The sequence below is a fragment of the Bombyx mori genome, chromosome 1 (assembly GCF_030269925.1).
Source record: "Bombyx mori chromosome 1, ASM3026992v2".
Classification (NCBI taxonomy): Eukaryota; Metazoa; Arthropoda; class Insecta; order Lepidoptera; family Bombycidae; genus Bombyx; species Bombyx mori.
In genome coordinates, this window is record NC_085107.1 from 3,254,897 (window position 1) to 3,275,611 (window position 20,715).

General features: G+C 38.7%; 3 protein-coding genes across 6 annotated transcripts in view; 1 reads left to right on the forward strand and 2 right to left on the reverse strand.

Moving 5' to 3' along the window:
• Nucleotides 1-16,124, reverse strand: part of LOC101736825 (importin-7) — a 30,438-nt gene extending 14,314 nt beyond the window's left edge. The window contains exons 1-4 of one of the 2 annotated variants that reach the window (XM_004932773.4): nucleotides 15,904-16,124; nucleotides 12,413-12,964; nucleotides 12,127-12,311; nucleotides 1,005-1,178 (exon numbers count right to left, since the gene is read on the reverse strand). In XM_004932773.4, the coding sequence (XP_004932830.1) occupies nucleotides 1,005-1,178; nucleotides 12,127-12,311; nucleotides 12,413-12,964; nucleotides 15,904-15,987 (995 nt within the window). In that variant the 5' untranslated portion in view covers nucleotides 15,988-16,124. The remainder of the gene's footprint in view (nucleotides 1-1,004; nucleotides 1,179-12,126; nucleotides 12,312-12,412; nucleotides 12,965-15,903) is intronic. The other variant, XM_012696020.4, reaches the window with a different exon arrangement.
• Nucleotides 16,125-17,670: 1,546 nt separating this feature from the next.
• On the reverse strand, nucleotides 17,671-18,057 carry LOC134199682 (histone-lysine N-methyltransferase SETMAR-like). Its single transcript, XM_062671122.1, has one exon. The coding sequence runs from the start codon at nucleotides 18,055-18,057 to the stop codon at nucleotides 17,671-17,673; it is 387 nt and encodes a 128-aa protein (XP_062527106.1).
• A 717-nt stretch (nucleotides 18,058-18,774) lies between these two features.
• LOC101743706 (inositol polyphosphate-4-phosphatase type I A) overlaps nucleotides 18,775-20,715 on the forward strand; it is a 49,950-nt gene continuing 48,009 nt past the window's right edge. For 2 of the 3 annotated variants that reach the window (XR_005244867.2, XR_009976700.1), the window contains exon 1: nucleotides 18,795-19,234. Coding sequence is in view for 1 of the 3 variants with exons in the window: in XM_038011970.2 (XP_037867898.1) it covers nucleotides 19,117-19,234 (118 nt within the window). In the remaining 2 variants the exon portion in view is untranslated. Of the gene's footprint in view, nucleotides 19,235-20,715 lie in introns of all 3 variants that reach the window. The other variant, XM_038011970.2, reaches the window with a different exon arrangement.

The window sequence follows — 20,715 nt, forward strand, 5'->3', positions numbered from 1 at the left end:
CTTCACCTTTTTGATGTTACCTTCAAACTATGTACGTCTCTGAGGGAAACATGATGGAACGTTTTTTCCTAAGGAAGGTTCGAGATAAAATCTCCTGCTATGGACGGTTGCTGATATTGCTCGTAAATGTTTTATTTTAGAAGATTGAACCTTCGCTATACAATTTGCAAATAATAAAGATTTCTTCCCGGAGTTCACACCAATACAGAGAATAAAAGACGACGGATGTGACCTGCCTGATTTTGTTTGATAATGTTTCTGTCACAGCAATAAGGAACGTAGGAGGCAGGTATGGCAACATTTGTAGATGCAACTTTGGATCTAGGTATCAATCTATTGGAAATGGTTTTTGTTTTGAGCGATCAAATTGTTTGGTGCAAATCTGAGCACGTTAGGGTCGAATCTGTCGTATTCCAAGTATATGCTCGCCTATTCGTCCTGATGAAGCTAGAAAGGTTAACAAGCTAGAAGAAATCCCTACATTAAAAAGTCGGTTGAAGCATTTGAAACTACAGGTCGGTCACTGATGACAACCATTTTATTTAGAGCTACATAGAAATAAATAATAGTTTAAAAATTCTAACAAAATACGCTTTTATAGAAAACCCAACTAAAAAATAGTGGTACATGGTATCAGTAGTTATAAATAGTTTATGAACAATATGAATAGGAGGGTTATTTTCATAATATCCTGAAAAGCACCTCACGCTTTTTTACAATAAAATCATTTTTTCTTAGACTATTTTTAATTCAAATTTATTAAAATTTATTTTTAATTTTTTAGTTGAATCTCAAATTTTTAAATATTTTTTCTAATATTCAATTGCCATCGGTCCTTAATAAATATACCAAATTTCGAGTTAATCCGACGTTTTGAACGGGGTCAAAATCATGTTCAAAGATTCCGTTACAAACATACATACGTCTGAAGGTAATAAAAGCGTATTAAAAAAAACAACCTGAAAACACAATATTGTAATAATAAAAATAATAATATAAATTACCAGTGATCGATGTAGCTGAGCGTCTGCTGGAGTACACGGGGCGATATGTATATTTTGTTCCTGTACTGATCCAGGATCCGAAGGAGCACGTCCAAGATACCACCGGTGAAGGTGGTGAGGTACCACTCCGCGAACTGGACGTACTCCTCACGCGCGTTCACCGGGCTGCCATACCTGATACGGCAAACAATTTCATTTATCAATCGTTACTGTTTCGCTCTTGTGTTGGGGTGAGACTTGAAAATTTAATATTATCTGTAGATTGTTTTTTTTTATTGCTTAGATGGGTGGAAGAGTTAACAGTCCACCTGGTGTTAAGTGGTTACTGGAGCCCATAGACATCTACAACGTAAATGCGCCACCGACTTTGAGATATCAGTTCAAGGTCTCGGTATAGTTACAACGGCTGCCCCACCCTTCAAACCGAAACGCATTACAGCTTCACGGCAGAAAATTAAATAGGCAGGGTGGTGGTACCTACCCACGCGGACTCACAAGAGGTCCTACCACCGGTATTTCGTTACAGCGATTTCAAGTACTTTGAATGTCAGGATTCAGTCAGTCCATCATACACTTACACATCACAAGCTATCTCGCGCACAAGTAAAACAATATTTCTTATTAATTCAATTATTTCTTATTATGGTTCTACATATGACGCTCATAGTCCTACTTGTTATGTCAAAAGCAAAGATAATTAGTAGTTTTTAGTTAGTGGTTTTTTTTCACGAATTCCATAATACAGTCAAAACCGTTTACTGCGACATCGTTTAGAACAGCATGCCGGTTATAATAACCTAGAACAAAGGTCCCGGCTGAATGCTATATGAGCGCCTTATTAAAAATATTGCTTTATACGACATTGCTTATAACGACATACCCTATAAAACGACCACATTTAACTAATATTTCGGAGAATTAGATCTGTTAGAACGACCGGCTAAGCTGTATTGTAAACAATTTGAATAGGTATCCACATTTGTCTTCAGTGACTATTAAAATCAGGAAAGAAAACAGTAGGATTTAGTTTAGTGTAGGGTCTTTTCTAATTCTTAGAAACAAAACACGTGCATGCAGTAGAGTCAAAGCCCGCTTCTTCATATCTCTTCAGTTAGTTTGTTACTTATCTATACACAAGACGCACCAAAACTTTGTGGAGTTATTCGTGAAACTTTCAAAATGTCGCAAAGAAAAAGAAAACAAATTAATATTGATGAAAAATCGCGTATTATATCCAAGCTAGAGAGCGGAATTTCAAACAAAGCCGTAGCAAAGGAATACCGTGTATCACACTCGACAATTTCAACCATTTGGAAAGAGCAATGACGATACGTTAATTAAAATCCAACGTGGATTACAAAATATCTATGCACAACAGAAGTGTTCCAAACAGACCAAAATTATAGATTTTATGCTCACAGAAAAATAATATGAATTGTACTTATGTGTAATAAACAAAATGTACATAATTGAATAAATATATTTTTCCAATAATTCCCTATCGATTTGTTTGTACTTGCACGATACACATTAAGCATAACCGGTTGTTACGACTATCGGTTTTTACGACTGAATATGAGCAGTCCCTTCGATGTCGTTATAACAGATTTTGACTGTATATACATAATATTTATAATAAATTTCAAATAAATAAATAAAAGATATTCTCAATTCGACGCGTAGGTTTTTAGTGCAGTAAATGGTTATTATTATTTAGATTTCCCAAAATAGATAATATTGTTTTCCAAATTTTACCAATGTTAAAACAACGTCGAAAATATCTACGATAATAATTAAGTAACTGACAGCTTCTCTTCACACGTACGAGACTTATTTCCCGTTACATAAATGAATAATGAATAAATAATGACATCAAATTTGCTGTTACAGCTAATATTTTCTTTAAATTCATTAATCTCCAATACAACAGAATGTATTGCATTTATAGTTATACTTTGATTGCACCTGGTTACCTCCTAACTCTGTACATAAACTTAATCATAATAATAATTATAGTACACGCCTCAAACTGTAAATTATTATTTAGAACTGCATTTCGTACGTAATTTTTTTTTAGGAACAATTCATTTAAATTTCAAATATGATTTCCTGAACTAACAACTCTACACTTTTCCGGGTTTTCAAAGCTATTATAATATTTGAAATAATAGCAATTCTTATTCCGACAACAATGACTCTGCCTATATAACGTTGCTAGGAGCCTATATTAACAAACTGTTCTAAAATGAAAAATTAGAGACATAGTAGAGCTTGTTTTTTTTACCAATCAATCCAGAGCGTTAAAATCACGAAAGCAATCACGTAATGATAGACGCCTGATAAACGCCTGATAAACGTATGTAAACAGGCGCTTATATTCTATATCATAATTTCATACATCACGTCCACAGACTTAAAAAATTTAAAGCGTTTCTGTAATAAAATTACATTCTAATATTCATAGGATCTAAACGCGAAAACCGCAGCCGTATTTTACGAGGGCTGCACTAAAAGTATCGGGGATGGAATATTTCCACTGTTCCTGTCATATTAAAATCTTTTCAATTGAAAACTCCTTGGTTTTAAAAATCGAATACCATTTATTTGTTTAAAAAAGATTCTCGGTCTTGTCACGAGGTTTTGTCAAACTTGTTTAGTCGTTGAGAAAATGGAATTGACTCGAGAAAATTCAAGAGCGATGATTTATTATGACTTTCGAAGTGGTTTAACACAAAAACAGTGTGTTGACCGGATGATTTCTGCATTTGGTGATGAAGCCCCATCTAAAACCACAATTTATCACTGGTTTGCTGAGTTTCAACGTGGACGTGTCAAGCTCAGTGATGATCCCCGTCAAGGTCGTCCAAAAACTGCAGTCACCCAAGAAAACGTTGATGCTGTGCGTAAGCTGATTGAGGAAGATCGACATGTGACATACCGCGAAATTAAGGCAACTTTAGACATTGGCATGAGTCAAATACAAATAATCTTGCATGAACAATTAGGTGTAAAAAAGTTGTTTTCCCGATGGATACCGCATTCGCTCTGTGAAGAGCAAAAAGCGGCTCGCGTTACTTGGTGCGTCAGAACTCTCGAAAGATTCCACGCAGGATCCTAAAATGCTGTATACAACATTGTATCATGTGACGAATCCTGGATATACGCGTACGAACCCGAAACAAAAAACCAGTCACGAGTTTGGGTGTTCGAAAATGAGTTAAAGCCAACAAAAATTGTTCGTTCACGGAGTGTTGCAAAAAAAATGGTGGCCACGTTTGTCTCCAAAACCGGCCATGTTACGACTATTCCTCTTGAGGGACAAAGAACGGTTAATGCAGAATGGTATGCTAGCATTTGTTTGCCACAGGTCGTTTCTGAACTCCATAAAGAGAACTGCAACCGCCGCATCATCCTTCATCACGACAATGCGAGTTCTCACACCGCGCACAGAACAAAAGAGTTTTAGAGCAAGAAAACATAGAATTATTAGACCATCCGCCGTACAGCCCCGACCTAAGCCCTAATGATTTCTATACTTTCCCTAAAATAAAGAATAAATTGCGTGGACAGAGATTTTCATCACCTGAAGAAGCTGTGGACGCCTACAAAACGGCCATTTTGGAGACCTCAACTTCCGAATGGAATGGTTGCTTCAATGATCGGTTCCATCGTATGGAAAAATGTGTCAAATTTCGCGGAGAATACTTCGAAAAGCAATAAATACATTTTTAAATAGTAATGTTGTGTCACTTCGTTAATTTCCGAAATTTTCAGTACCGCCTATGTAAGTGACGTAAACGGGAATGATCAGCTCACGAATTTGCCGGGTAAACTTCGACGAATGTCGCATTAGGCACGAGACCAAAATCTTTCGGACTCTTCAAACGAATGATAGTACCGAACCGTGCCTGTCTCACACTCATAAGCCCTACCAATCATACAGAGGCGGATTTTTAATGGGTCGTTACCCAAATTTACGTCAAAGGCAGCTCGATGCTGTGTTATCGATTTTTCTTCTTCGTCGCAACACTCCCGGTAGACGATCACTCTGCCAATAGTGTTCCGAGAATGGCTGTCATGTTTTTAGTGAAGTTTTACATTCCGGCGCCATTCCCCCCTCCGGTTGCGCGTCTGGTCTTTAATTGCAGAAGTCAATCTGTTGCAGCCTTAACTGGCCAGCAGTCCATCGTGCGAGATATCTGCCATACCGACTGTCGTGGCGTGCAACCTCATTGACAAGACATAAAACCTATAATGACTAGACATAGACAGACTAAGACAGACATTTGAAAATAATTCAAAAATAAATGGAACGAGGGCGTACGTGACCAGCAGCGAGGCAGTACATTTTTTGACTTCTGAAAAGACAGACATACAAAAAGACGAAACAGAACGAATAATAATTGACCGTTCTTATATAAGATGTTCAAGTGACCTTCGACCGTTCAAGTGGTCCTTCGAGCAAAAAGACAAGTTCTATGGTGAAGACAAGACTAGGAACAGACACCGACATGGCGACGTCTTCGACAAATGGTACGACCGCCGCTGCTGACCAGACCGGGCGAGACCGACAGTCCGTCCACAGCAGTCGCGCACCGTCACCGACCCCGTCTGTCCGGTCCACCGTCTCCAGTGCAATGACTCAGATTCGACGACAAAAACTAATACAACTAAAGTTGGACGCTGCCGAACAACGCGCACGACTACACCTGCAGCTTCTGGAGGAAAAACTAGCCATCGAAAGTCAGGCCCTAGAAGAGGAAGAAGATCCGCAACTGACATGCAATCCACCAGGTAACTCTCAAACATTACCAAACGCACATGACGTAAGATTACCGGCTTGCTGTCAGCAAATTTCAGAAGAGAATGAGCTAGCAAACTGCGTAACTAAGCTCCTCGCAAGACAGTCAAGTACGCGAGAATTGCCTACGTTCTCTGGTGAGCCCGAGGAATGGTCTCTTTTTTATAGTCAATTTACATCGACAACAAAATTATGCGGCTACAGCGATGACGAGAACATAGCCCGACTCGCGCGATGTTTGAAGGGACGAGCACGTGACGCAGTGTACGCGCTTCTTGTTAGCGCTAGCAATCTCGATCGCATTATCAGCACATTAAAATTACGTTTCGGCCGACCAGAAAATATCATCGAAATTTTATTGAATAAAATTCATGCAATACGTGACATACGTCACGACGACATAGACCGTCTAATAGAGTTCGCGACGGCTGTGCAGAATGTCACGGCGACTATGAAATCAACCAAAGAAATAGGACATTTAATGAATCCAACGTTATTACGAGAAATTGTGAGTAAGCTGCCATCGACGTTACGATATCAATGGGCGATACATGCAGCGAGCTTAGGCGTGAAGACCGTCACGCTGTCACATATATCGGAGTGGCTTATGACAATGGCCAACGCTGCTTCATTCATCAGTCCTCTGACCACCAAGACGTCTAGTGATGTGAAACCACCGACCAGACCGGATCCTAGACCTTGGAGACCAGCAGTGATGGCGACGACTCCAACGGCAGTAAATTTATCCTGTACCCTTTGCGGCGATGCGCATGACATACAAAGCTGTGAGAGGTTCATACAGATGACGACAGACGATCGTTGGAGATTCGTAACTGAGAAGAAGTTGTGTTTTTCATGTTTGTCCAGCCGACATCAATTAAGGGCTTGTGAAAAAAAGACGAAGTGTGCTGTTCGCGACTGCATGAGAGTTCATCACACTTTGCTCCACGCTGTGCGACGCGTCATGAAGATTGATAATGCTGTCAACCACACGGACAAGACCGTTAATACTCTCAACAATGCGGATCGGCATGTATTTTTAAAAGTGGTTCCAGTTGTAGTATCCGGAGCGAAAGGTGACGTGCTAACCTATGCACTTTTAGACGAGGGAGCAGCAGTGACACTCGTGAACTCGTCACTTCTGGAGAGAGCTGGCATCACTGGACCGACGTCGAGCCTTCGCATCCGCGGCGCGTCCGGCATGACAACCATCGAACCGAACTCTAGACTAGTTTCTTTTAATATTCGCGGAGTAAATGTATCAAATGTATATAATGTAACTAGTGCACGTTCTGTAAATAATCTTAATATATGTGTAGATAGTTTTAGATATAAGAAAATTGTAAACAAATATCCATGGGTGATTGACTATGTAACTGACTATGACATACGGCCTGACATGATTGAACTTCTTATTGGACAAGACAACATTGATTTGATTATTACTAGACAGATAATACAAAGACATAAGACTGGACCAATAGTTTCTAAGACTGACTTAGGCTACGTAGTTCATGGAAATGTAGGACTGGGTAGTGTACCAGACGATACAACTGTTTTACATTTTTGTCGATGCGATGAACTTCACGAGCTGGTCAAGCAGTCTTTCTCCACAGAGTCGTTTGGTGTTAAGCAGACTGACGACTTTCCTCGTTCTCGAGAGGATCAGCTAGCGCTGAACATCATGGAGCGAACCACTAAGCTCTTACCCGAAGGCAGGTGGGAGACTGGCCTGCTTTGGAAGTCTGACGATCTTCAGCTGCCGGACAGCCTACCGTTGGCTATGACCCGACTCAACGGTGTCCAGAAGAAAATGGTGAGGTACCCAGAGTTTGCTTCTCAGTACAGGTCTAAGATAGAAGAGAATTTGGACAAAGGGTACATCACGAAAATTCAACCAGGAGATCCTGCGACTAAGACTAGGATCTGGTACTTGCCGCATTTTGCAGTCTTCAACCCCAACAAACCGAACAAGCTGCGGATTGTTTTAGACTGTGCTGCGAAGTCTGGTGGTAAGTCATTTAATGATTTCCTACTGCGAGGACCTGACTTTTTGACATCACTACCAGCAGTCTTATTAAAGTTCCGGACAGGAAAGTTTGCTGTGACAGCGGACATACAGGAAATGTTCCACAGAGTTCTCATCCGACCGGAAGATAGACATGCTCAGAGAATTTTGTGGGATGGCGAAACTTACATCATGAACGTCATGACCTTTGGTGCTGTATGCTCGCCGTCATCAGCACAATTTGTTAAAAATATAAATGCTCGTAGGTATGAGACGACAAAACCTGAAGCATATAAAGCAATTGTTGATCACCACTATGTCGATGATTATATCCACTCTTTCGATCATGAAGATGATCTGATCCGGGTGGTGGATGACGTGGTACACATTCATGTTTCAGGTGGGTTTAACTTACGTAATTTTGTATCGAACTCAAAACGTTTACTAGCTCATTTACCGGCTGAGAAACTTGCCCCGAGCTGTCTGAAAATCCTCTCAGACGTTAAAGATGACCAGGTTGAAAGAGTACTCGGAGTGCGTTGGGATCGAGAGACTGACGAATTTCTATTTCATTTGAACTTCCCGAAGGTAAGCGAAGCTATTAAGACAGGCATTAAAAGACCGACTAAACGCGAAGTGATGAGACTTATTATGTCTCTATTTGACCCGTTAGGTTTTTTGCTTTACGTCACCGTGAAGGGTCGTATTCTGCTGCAGACCATATGGAAGTCAAATGTTGGTTGGGATGACGAAGTTGAGCTTAGCCAGTTTGAAAAATGGCAGTCTTGGTTGACTGAGCTTCAAAAGACCAGTGAATTCAGGACTCCACGTTGGTTGTTTAACGACGGATGTGGCAAGCAAGAACCGCCAGAACTTCATATTTTTTGCGATGCAAGCAGCAAAGCTTTCGCCAGTGTGGCATATTTACGAGACAAAACCACTGATGGCAAATGGCACGTGTCTTTTGTTATTGCACGCGCACGTGTTGCACCTCTTAAAGTGATGAGTATCCCTCGACTTGAGCTACAAGCTGCGCTTATGGGTGCAAGACTAGCTCACACTTTGAAGAAAAATATAGACGTGAGTACCGTGACCTACTGGTCTGACTCAAAGACCGTGTTAAGTTGGCTTAGGTCGGACAGTGGCCGTTTCAAGCCTTTCGTAGCCCATCGTGTCAGTGAGATTTCTGAGCTGACTGAGGTCAGTCACTGGAGGTGGGTACCTTCAGGACTGAATGCTGCAGATGACGCCACAAGGGAGACTGTTGCCGAGGACAACACACGATGGATGAATGGACCGTCATTTCTACGTGAGCCCAAAGAGACCTGGCCACCAGATGATTTTATCATAAGTCTGGACCCTGACGACGTTGAGGTTAAGGTTTGCACAATTACTTTAATGACTGTAGAGCTACCCGATGACAGTCGTTTTTCCCGATACTGGAGACTTATCAGGAGCACCGCTTGGTTTATGCGTGCAGTACACAACTGGATGCACAAGAGTAGCAAGCGACACGGTGAGTTGACAGCCGACGAAGTTAAAGTAGCGGAGCTAATCTGGATTAGAGAAAGCCAAAGACGAATGTTCTCAGACGATATAGAAAGTGTCAAGAAAACCGGACAAGTGAAGCGAGATTCTCCGCTCCGTCAACTTACACCATTTTTAGACAAGGACGGCATCCTCCGTGTTCGTGGGAGGATCTGCAGAGCAGATGGTGATAACGATTTCAGGCACCCTATAATTTTGAATCCAAAAGACAGATATGTGAAATTACAACTTATGCAGTATCACGTGGACTCAGCACATAATGGACGCGAACGTGTGCTGCATGAAGTGAGACGACGATTCTGGATAATAAATGGACGTAATGCAGTAAAAATGACATGGAATGACTGTCAGTTCTGCAAGAACAGTCGTGCGAAGCCCTCGCCACCACTCATGGCTGATTTACCAGATGTTAGATTGAAGGAGGTCAGTCGACCTTTCACTTACACCGGGTTAGATTATTTCGGTCCAATTATAGTGAAGGTTGGACGTAGACACGAGAAAAGATGGGTAGCACTATTTACATGTCTGACAGTTCGCTCTATCCATCTGGAGTTGGTTCACGATTTGACAACCAGCTCCGTGTTGATGAGCCTCAGACGGCTGATAGCGAGACGAGGCTGTCCAAGTATTATTTTCAGTGACAACGCGACTACCTTTCGTGGGGCTGACCGTGAACTGAAGCGAGCTGTACAAGCTATCGACAAAGACGAACTCATCACCTTCGGTAGCATCCGACACTTGGAGTGGCGATTCATAGCCCCTGACGCACCTCATATGGGTGGATGCTGGGAGCGGCTCGTGAGATCCGTCAAAACAAGCTTGCGAGTAACGCTCAAGACCAGAACACCTAACGATCAGACATTAATGACACTCCTGGCTGAGGCCGAATTCATGGTGAATTCAAGACCACTGACATACGTACCTCTTGATTTTGACGACGACTTGCCCTTGACTCCGAATGATTTTTTACTACCAAAGACAGAATTTATTGACCATCCTTTCGGAATGTTTACGGACCATGATTTACTGAAACGGACTTGGAGAGAATCTCAACGACTTGCAGACTTGATTTGGAAACGCTGGGTCAAGGAGTACTTGCCCACTTTGACACGACGAGACAAATGGTACAGAGATTCTGACAGACCACTGGCGATTGGTGACGTCGTAGTTGTTGTTGACTCCCAGCTACCCCGCAACCAGTGGCCGCTTGGCAAGATCGAGCAGGTCTTCCCTGGTAAGGACGACATGGTTCGCGTTGCTAAAGTTCGGACTAGACATGGACTCTACACAAGACCGGCGACGAAACTGTGCAGGTTGGACGTACACTCCTCATCTTGAGTACCAGCCTTCTGGTACTGGAGGTGGGGATGTCGTGGCGTGCAACCTCATTGACAAGACATAAAACCTATAATGACTAGACATAGACAGACTAAGACAGACATTTGAAAATAATTCAAAAATAAATGGAACGAGGGCGTACGTGACCAGCAGCGAGGCAGTACATTTTTTGACTTCTGAAAAGACAGACATACAAAAAGACGAAACAGAACGAATAATAATTGACCGTTCTTATATAAGATGTTCAAGTGACCTTCGACCGTTCACCGACTGACTTACTTGTTACCGATTATATACTACATTCAGGATTCTAAGAATACATTTGGAAATTTCGATGGATTAAATGGACGTTCATGAGTCCCCGTTCTAGTGGAACCCGTCGCTTGCGACGAAGGGCTCGGCGAGTAAATTAACCCTCAGACACAGCCCATTGAGTTTCTCGCCGGATCTTCTCAGTGGGTCGCGTTTCCGATCCGGTGGTAGATTATGCGACGCACGGCTCTTGCTAGGGTTCGTGTTAGCAACGTCGTCAGGTTTGAGCCCCGTGAAGTCACCTACTAGTTAAGGTTACGCTGATGTCTAGATGTCTAGACCATCAGTTTAGGTAGGAAAAAAAGAGACCCTGTGTTGATTATTATCAATTGATTATATTATTCGAAATAAGTTATTATATGTACAATTTGTAGATAAACGAGACAGCAAACGGTCTAGATTGACATTCAAGGAGAATGGTAATGGCAGTCACTTGCAATGAGAATCGTTGTATACAAATTTGTCAATTATTAGATACTACGCTTTGTACAGTAGTATATTTTAGTAATAGAGAGCTAGGTTTCTTTTATTTACAAAGACATCTGCGTTAGCTTTACAGAACTCTACTGCATGCAGTTTCATAAGCGTGACGTCATTTGGGGCGAAATAAATAACGAGCAGAGATTATTCACAAATACAGAAAGATTGTCCATAAACGTGATTCATGTTTAACACGTTGTACTCTTTACGAACAACCGGTGTGCCTAGTGTACTATATCATTCGGCCAAAGCCAAAATCAGGGAATCTAATTTTATAAAACGCGATAATTTGTACAGAAGATAAAATTAGCGACTTTTACCGTCTTGTTTGGATATTTTAAAAGATTCACGAGTGACCCTCATTGTTCAAGCGTTTCAGTAAGATAAGGCTCATCGGCGAGCATTGTGGCCTGAATGAAAAGTACTCGATTTTTCATATGGCGTTAAAGGTGTTAAATTTTATGTAAAGATTTAATACAAATAATTAATATTTTACAATCAAATGCTGTTTTAATTATCTTATAATTTACTTAATTTCACTTATAGATGATATTACCTTGCCTAATACTTTTAAATTTGTTATTGAAATCCAATAACCTATTTGGATGAAAATTGCGGTAGACTATATGACCTACCTTTCGAATAGGCGATAAAGCGTGTGAACAGCCCACTTCTTGCATTTCCACCAGGGTAGCTCCATCCGTTCGTCCTCGTCAACTTGGAGCGTGGTATCGGGCACGGGACGTTCCATTATCGAACGCAAGACTACCATCCATTTTGTAAAGGCATCCCTGGTTATCAAGTCCAAAGGTAGAATATACTGAAAAGAGGTTTCAATTCCAAATAAATTGCTGTAAAATTGAGCTTAGTTTGATAAAATACACATTTTCACATCGCCTTAAGGTTTCGTAAAAAAAGTACCTTTGTTAGAGCATAGAAGCATTTCAAGATCTGCTTCTGTATCAAAATTGATTCAACAGATTGATCTGGTTCCAAGTTAACTATGAGATTATATATCATAGGGAGAAGCAGGTTCATAGCTTCTATGAGTGGCGTTCGTTTCTCGGAAATGTGGTATTCATAGTTCTTGATCAATTGATACAAACATTGTAGAGCGCCCATCCAACTATTAGCGTCAGGATTTTGTAAGAAAATGTGTATTTTGTCCACGATCTGAGTCCATCGCTCTGGAAAGTCATGTTTTATGATAGTCTTCAGGCAGACACACAACTGTACTCTGATTATTTCAGGAGCCTGGACGATCGCCTCTACTATGATGTCTCTAATCATAGCGCGATCCTGCTCGTGGATGTTAAATGGGATTGGTTCGCCCTCTTCACGCTCTTTATCTTGCCATCCTGACGTGATCAAGTTCTTGAGATAGACGACACCAGCTTGGCGCACTGGTATGTTGACATCATTTTGCATAACAACTTGCAGTAGAGCTGGAGCGAATCCGATTATCTTATGAATCTAAGACAAAAAATTAAGAAAGTGAATGACATTCTGTAATAAAAAGTAACATTCAAGCATATAAAAATTAAGATCAAGAAGAAAATGATGATGATAACTGAAATAATGGAATAAGCATTGGAAAAGGCAAGATGTATAAATAAATAATATAATAAATGTATGTAAGTTGTCAGAAAACTAATCGGGAAACAAACAAACAAATATTCTTTTTACAGATGATCAATTCTTATATTCTTTGCCACCACAATTGAAGCCTTGCTACTTAAGGACATTATTTTTTGTTTCGGTATAATGTATTAGGAATTCCATTATTTTTTATAGATGTAAGTGGGTAGTTATATTTTATTTATTACAATGTGGACATAAGATGAAAAAAGTCACGAGAACACAATGTATGCCAGCTGCTGATAAATGGACCAGGAAGAATCCTATTTATTTAGAATCATATATTATCACATTTAATTATTCATCTAAATCTATACCTACAATAATCAAAAATTTTTCTGTCATACAGCAAGTAAACAAATGCATGTTATGTGCAAATGCAATTATGCTCCATTTTAATTTTATGATGTGAAAGCCCTCTTTAAATTAATATGTAATACACTAAAATTATTAAAATATATATGTACTGAGTTTTTTAATTGCGTAAACGGGTGAATGAGTTCCAAGGTGCATGTGTTAAATGGTTACTCAAATGGTAGCTCGAAGTCTTAATTGAATAGTATAATGGGTATCTAACCATTCAAACAGGAATATATAGTATATTTATTTATTATATATATATTTATTTACAGGAATATATAATACACGGTAGAAATAGGCAGGATGGTAGTACCTACCCATGAAAACTTATAAATTCGGCCTAGAGATATCTCAGTATTATTACAAGCCCATTCTCCATGTGTATGCCTGTATCCTTTAAGTCGCCTTTTACAAAACTCACGAGAAGAGATCAGGTAATGTTAAGCTAGGCTAACACTAGAAAGCTATGTGAACAGTTCCTAGAAACTTTCTTGTAATAATAGAAAATAAACAATGTGAAATAGTAGCAGATTCTAAATTTAATTACAAATACTACAAAGTGGACTAAAGATGGTAATTATAATCTTATTGCATCAATCTGCAGTGAAGAAATTATGCATTCTGGTTTAAGAAGGACAGCCACTGTGTAAATGCGAATTCATGTTGTCTCAATGTTAGTAGTGGCATTTAATTGGCATATAATTTGGTATTTATGGGCTGCAGTAATCTATTAATGATAATAAATGCTGCTTTTATTCTTCATTGTATGAGCTATGTAAGCTTCATCTGGAGTTATTCTATACAAGTGGTGATCTCTCTTTGATTCTCCTATCCACTAATGTTTATAAGGTACTAAACTAAATTTAACTTTAGAAACTAATTTTCATATTTTTTTCTGAACATCAGCTACAACTGGCTTTGCACAATATACCAAAACATTTGTTCACTTTATTAATCTAAGCTAATCACCAATGTGATTGAATGGATCTGTAATGATTCAGATGTCTAATGTTGATTATGACAATTACATTGAGATCTAAAGTGAGTTTTTTATTGAGACATGACCAAGTGAACATGAACTTATTAAAATTGATTTTAATCCATATTTTGAATAGGTATTAATCTACCAGATTTTCCTAACAGTTATCAAATGTTTCATTAAGTATTCAGCAAATGCAATCACCTAGTCCCGTAGACATCCCACATACTATATTTAATATACAAAGGCTATTAGATACATAGATTGCCCTTGTAGGCAGACAAGCTTACGGCCCACCTGATGGTGAGTGGTTACCGTCGCCCATGGACTTCAACAATGCCAGGGGCAGAGCCAAGCCGCTGCCTAACGTATAGATATAACCGGAGACTTCAAAAATCAAGCAGTATTGGTGCAAAATCTTGAAATGTCAAACTATTTTTTTCTATACATTGTAGTTTGATTTCAGAACTCCGTATGATTTAAATTCAGTTAAATGCTACTATTAAATTTAATCAGTCATAAGATAATGTGAAAATAATTAAAATGTTAAAAAAATATATTCCAGTGTTAATGACAAGAAAGACAACTACATTCATCAGTTTACAGATGCTGCAGTTCACAACACACAGTAACACAGGTCATGCTCTCATCTCACCCCCACCCCTAACTACACAGATCAATAAATAACATTGCACAGGTATTCAGCATGTTCTCAATTGAACCTGAGATCTCTTTTACATTGTTTGTTTTATGCAATTTTAATAGTAATATAATTCCATTCAATAACTGACTTGACCACTCAGCATTTTCATTTGATTACAAACAAAAACAAATACCTTAGCTCAACAGATGAGTGTTGTTACAACAATATTTTTAAAGGTATCACTTTTTGGAGAAGATTATTTATTCTGAGATGTTTTGTTCTAATTAAATATAGTTAGTTACAAGATCGTGTTAGATTTTATTTAATTACACCATTTATTTCCAATGTTTAGCAACAAACTGACAAATGATGAAATACGCGGCAAATATAGTTTCGTATTAGATTTTTTTATGTATAGACAAACACTCATACATTTTCCTATTAATTTTACTATTAGCATCTAGACAGGTAGTATACATAGGTATTATTACTAGGTAGCATTTCGTCAAGATTCGCTTTATTGGTGGACAATAGGCTAAATCTTTAACACAGGATTTACCATGCGCGGACAAAAATAGATCAGTCACGTCGAACAGGGTTCTGGGATATTGAATACAAATATTTCTCAGACATGCGAAAACATGGTTCTGAAGATCCATACCTGCGCGGCATGTTACAAAGCAACTTTTCGCAAAATCAATATCCTAGAATAGGAAGTTCAGCAATTTGAACTGTCATATTATTTAGTCGGGTTATAAAATTACCGAGCATGTGGAAATGGATTTAAATTACCTGGGAAAGTTGCTCTTCTGCTTGTTGCCGTTGATTAGGATCAATAGTGGCGCGTAATATTTCAATTAACTTTCTGGTATCCATATTTGTGGATTGTACATTAAATTACTTGAAAATTACTTTTGTCTCACAGCGGGGCACGAGCCACCGGCACCGGGCGTGGAAGTGAAAAAGACATGTTCTCTATGGCGCAGGTCACGTGACATCATGGAGATGTTGCCAATACAAACTCTTAATATCCAGAAAATTTCTAGTCCACTTTGACTATCTAATAATGTTGTTACAGATTTATTTTTTCATTTTTTCAATAAACTTGGTTATTTGTTCGTTTATTGTTTTGTTGCTGTAATATAAAGAAATCGTTTAGAAATCCGTAAGTTGGAATATGGCGGTAGAGGTCGTTGTCCACTAATAAAATTGAAATACAAAAGTTGCTCTGTATAGCATTACATAATTATATACATAACTAGTTGTAACCGTCCGCTTCGCTGGGCATTTAAAATTAACATTATTAATTCTCACCCCCACAAAGATTCTCATCGGTTAACGCCCCCGCAACTGATGTAGGGAGTCCAACACTCATATAAATATTAGCCTATTCATTAAATACATGTATTTTCTACATGGATACCAAGTTTCAAGTCAATCGGATGTATGGTTCAGTAGCTATAACGGAACATCCGTACACTGTAGATTTATACATTAGTATAGATTATAATTATATAGATTTTGCTTAGCTATTTACTATTAAATATAATAGGTCCACAAATATAAAACTGAAATAGTGGCCAGTATATCACTTTTCAGTACTTGCAAGTACTAAATCATCTTAAATAATTATTATGTCTTTGCATAAAATTGGTGTTTTGTACGGGAGGAATATAGAGTATTTTTTTTTGTAAAATGTATTTAATTAATCAAAGTTTTTTTTTATGATTGAAGGATTACTGGTGGCCCGGAGGCCTTTTCAGTTTCACGTGGACAAGTGGGCGAGCAAAGGCTCAGCCGAGAGGGGTGGAATTTGTTAACAGCTGCCCGAGCACCTCCGAAGGAGACCTAACAGCTCAAGAGCAGCTGCTTCGCGAATGAATCTACTACCGGATCGGAATCGCGACCCGCTGAGAAGATCCGGCGAGAAACTCAGCGAGCTGATTCAAGGGTTATGTTGTACGGCGAACTCTTTGTCGAGTTCGACGAGTACGGTTACTGGGGTCTCTAACCCTGCTCCTAGTGTTAGAGCTGAAGGCGTCTAATGCAAAGGTTATTGGATCTGATGGATCCGTAAGGACAGTTAATCAGCGCGAGAATCAATAAACACTTTGAAGTTGGTTTGGACTGCCGCATCGAAGTTGAATTTTTTTCCTGTAAAAAGTTGTCCAAATCCCGGAAAAAATGGTAATCTGTTGGAGCAAAGTCAGGGAGTATGGTGGATGTTGCAGACACTTCAATTGTAGCTCATCTAACTTTGTGGTTATTTGTTGTGCAGTGTGTGGTCTTGCGTTGTAGTGAAGCAGCAGTGGCATAGCTAGAGCGATTGACCAATCTCGGTTGTTTATTAGTTTAGTTGTTTATTCTTGGTAGTTGCTGCAGCTAATTCTTCCTATAGGGCTTACAGTTGCTGACAATAAGTATTTGCTGTAATCCTTTGGCCACATTTTAGAAAGCTGTAGTGAACAACACCGGTGCTAGTCCACCAAACACTCACAAGTAACTTTTTCTGAATCAATTATTTTCTTTTAGGGCAGAACTTGGCTGGGTCTCCAGGGTTTAGCCATTGCGACGAGCGCTTCCGATTATCGTACAGTATCCACTTTTCATCACAAGTACACGGTTGAACAAAGTAACACAGCAGTCGACACGTGTTTGCAAGTTCGATTCACTCAATTCATGAGGTACCCATTGTTCAAGTTTTTCTACTTTCCCGATTTGCTTCAAGGGGATTAATGCAGTTTTATCACTTACCCCGAAGCCTGCAGCTATCTCTGAAGTGCTTTGTGATGGATCAGCCTCCACAGTAGCCTTTAATTCTTCACGGTCTCCGGTCGTCCAAGAGGTTGGTAAACCAGCACCGTACTCATCATTAATTCTTCGAGCTGTTTCTGCAGCACTGGTGCCATGGTAGAATTTGTACGCGTAAATATACTGATATTTCATTTTTTCATGTTGTGTGAGGTAATAAATGACGCCAAAGAAAAAATAATGAGGAAAAAACAAATGAATAACTGTTTTCAAAACTCAAATGTACCAGCTAAATGAATTTTGAAAATTGAATTCCAAAGAAGAGATATTTCAGAGTCCAAGTGGCCAGTACAAAAAACGTTAATTATTTCCTAAGGACCTAATATTATTCGATATAAAATAATACCTCTGGGTGTAGACCTTTTGCGCGCTGCATGATGCCGTGGACAGGGGAAAGTGGAAAAAGATCCTAAGATTGAAGCTCATGGGTGATGGTGGTCACGACCCTCAGACATGAGGAACACGACTCGAGGAGGAGGAGGAGACCTTTTAATTTATGAATTCCTTTTATATTTGGTTATTGATGTTGAATTCGTAATCTTAAATATTAATAGTTTATTTCATCGATTAGCAACCCTAGTATTGGTATTAAGAAGGTTAGTTGCAAGCAGCTGTCGTAGATTGAATGATCACTTAATAGTTATTACCAAACTTCTCTATCAGTATGACGTTTACGTGCATAAGGTTTTATTAAAATGCTGCTGAATATTACTAAATATATGTAGTGGTAAAAAACTACTAACCACAATTCCACATCTTCATAACTGAGCTTGTCTGCTCTTTCCACTACTATACTCTTTGTCAGCTGTCTATGTATAAAAAAAAAACAATGACGTCAAATACTATGTAGTATTAAAGTCAATTAAGTCAGCTGTCACAAAAAAAATTCATGTTAGGACCAAATATTACGATGAAAAAAAATTTGTATGTTTAAAGAGAACGGTAGATATTTTTTTAAAAATGAAAATATAACTGAAAATATAGTACAATTATGATAATAGAATTAAAATAAGAACAGAAATTTTCGGTTACAATATGTATTATAAAGATATTGTAGGAGTACAATAATTATATATCCCAATAATTACTATCACAAATGTTCGAAGTCGAACTGTTATACGGCCGATATTGGTCAGAGTGTAGTTTATTGATTAAAGAAAATATATCTTAAATTAGACGTGTGATGAGTGAAAGATGAGGTATAACAAGCAGGAGCTGGTGGCCCTGGCCTCGCAGACGTCGCAGAACTTCGACCGCGAGGGTGTGCTAGTCATGAGGGAGAGACAGGACGGATTCTTCCGTAGATCTGAAGGTCAGTGGCCCTTCGATAATGCGCATAAAGCATAAATAATCCACAGCAGTTTTTTCCAAGCAAATACCTACCTCATTAACTCTTTATTTTTTTTTGCACATTTTGCAAAAGCTAATTATGAAGATTTACACAGGCACACCCACACATTAGTGACATTAAATTTTACATATAATTAATTTATCCTTAGTGAGATTAAATGTTATAGAACCAATATATTTTTGATTTAAGTGGGACTTTTTAGGAGGCTATATTAAATCATCATGATTTTACTGCAGATTTGGAAAGCAGTTTCTAAAACTGAAAAAAACCATAAGATATTCAGGCTTGCTCTTTCTTAAATATATTATTATGTTCATCATACAGAAAATTTGCAAAATATGATTTCGTTGATTAATGTAGTAATTATGCCTTGAATTAGAAAAACTGAAATAAAAAACTGCATTAAAAGCTTTGTTTGTAATGTTATCATATAGTGCATGAATTCAAGACTGTTTTCAATTAGCTTGTTAACATTGTTACTGCCTGTATATATTATACTTAGTCTATCCATAAATACTGTTACAATTAAAAATAAACAAAATATTACATTTGAATTTGGAATCTGTCATTTTTATATGATTGCTCATTGAGTTTTCTCATTTTGGCGCCAATACATTGCACAATATTTTGCGATATTAAAATGGAGTGGGGTGATAAAGAAAACCGAATCGCTGTGATTGAATTACACAAAGTAGGTATGGAGCCAAATGCAATTTTTAAAACTCTCCATACACTTGGTATTAGTAAAATGTTTGTGTACCGTGATATTAATAGGTGCAATGAGACCTCCTCTGTTTGTGACAGAAAAAGATCTGGCCATCCACATAGTGTTCGTACGAAAAAGGTGGTCAAAGCAGTAAGGGAAAGAATTCAAAGAAATCCTGTCTGAAAGCAAAAGATTTTATCTCGGGAGATGAAGATAGCACCTAGAACCATGTCGCGTATTTTAAAAGATGACTTAGGACTTGCAGCCAATAAGAGACGTACTGGTAATTTCTTAACTCATAATTTAAAAGAGAATAGGGTGGTAAAATCGAAACAACTACTGAAACAGTACGCAAAGGGAGGTCATAGAAATTTTTTTTTTACGGATGAGAATTTTTTTACAATTGAGCAACATTTTAACAAACAAAATGACCGTATTTATGCTCAAAGCTCTAAGGAAGCTTCCCAATTAGTCGATAGAGTGCAACGTGGGCACTATCCGACTTCAGTGATGGTTTGGTGGGGTATTAGCTATGAAGGAGTGACTGGGCCATACTTTTGTGAAAAAGGTATCAAAACATCGGCACAAGTGTAAGCCCCTTAACAACACCATGTTCAATAATCAAGAATGGTCCTTCCAGCAAGACTCGGCGCCAGGTCATAAAGCTCGGTCTACGCAGTCTTGGTTGGAAACGAATGTTTCAGACTTCATCAGAGCTGAAGACTGGCCGTCATCT

What these genes read in the sequence shown, in the direction of transcription:
- LOC134199682 (XM_062671122.1), bottom strand. Translation starts at nt 18,057, where the DNA reads ATGAAATATCAGTATATTTACGCGTACAAATTCTACCATGGCACCAGT.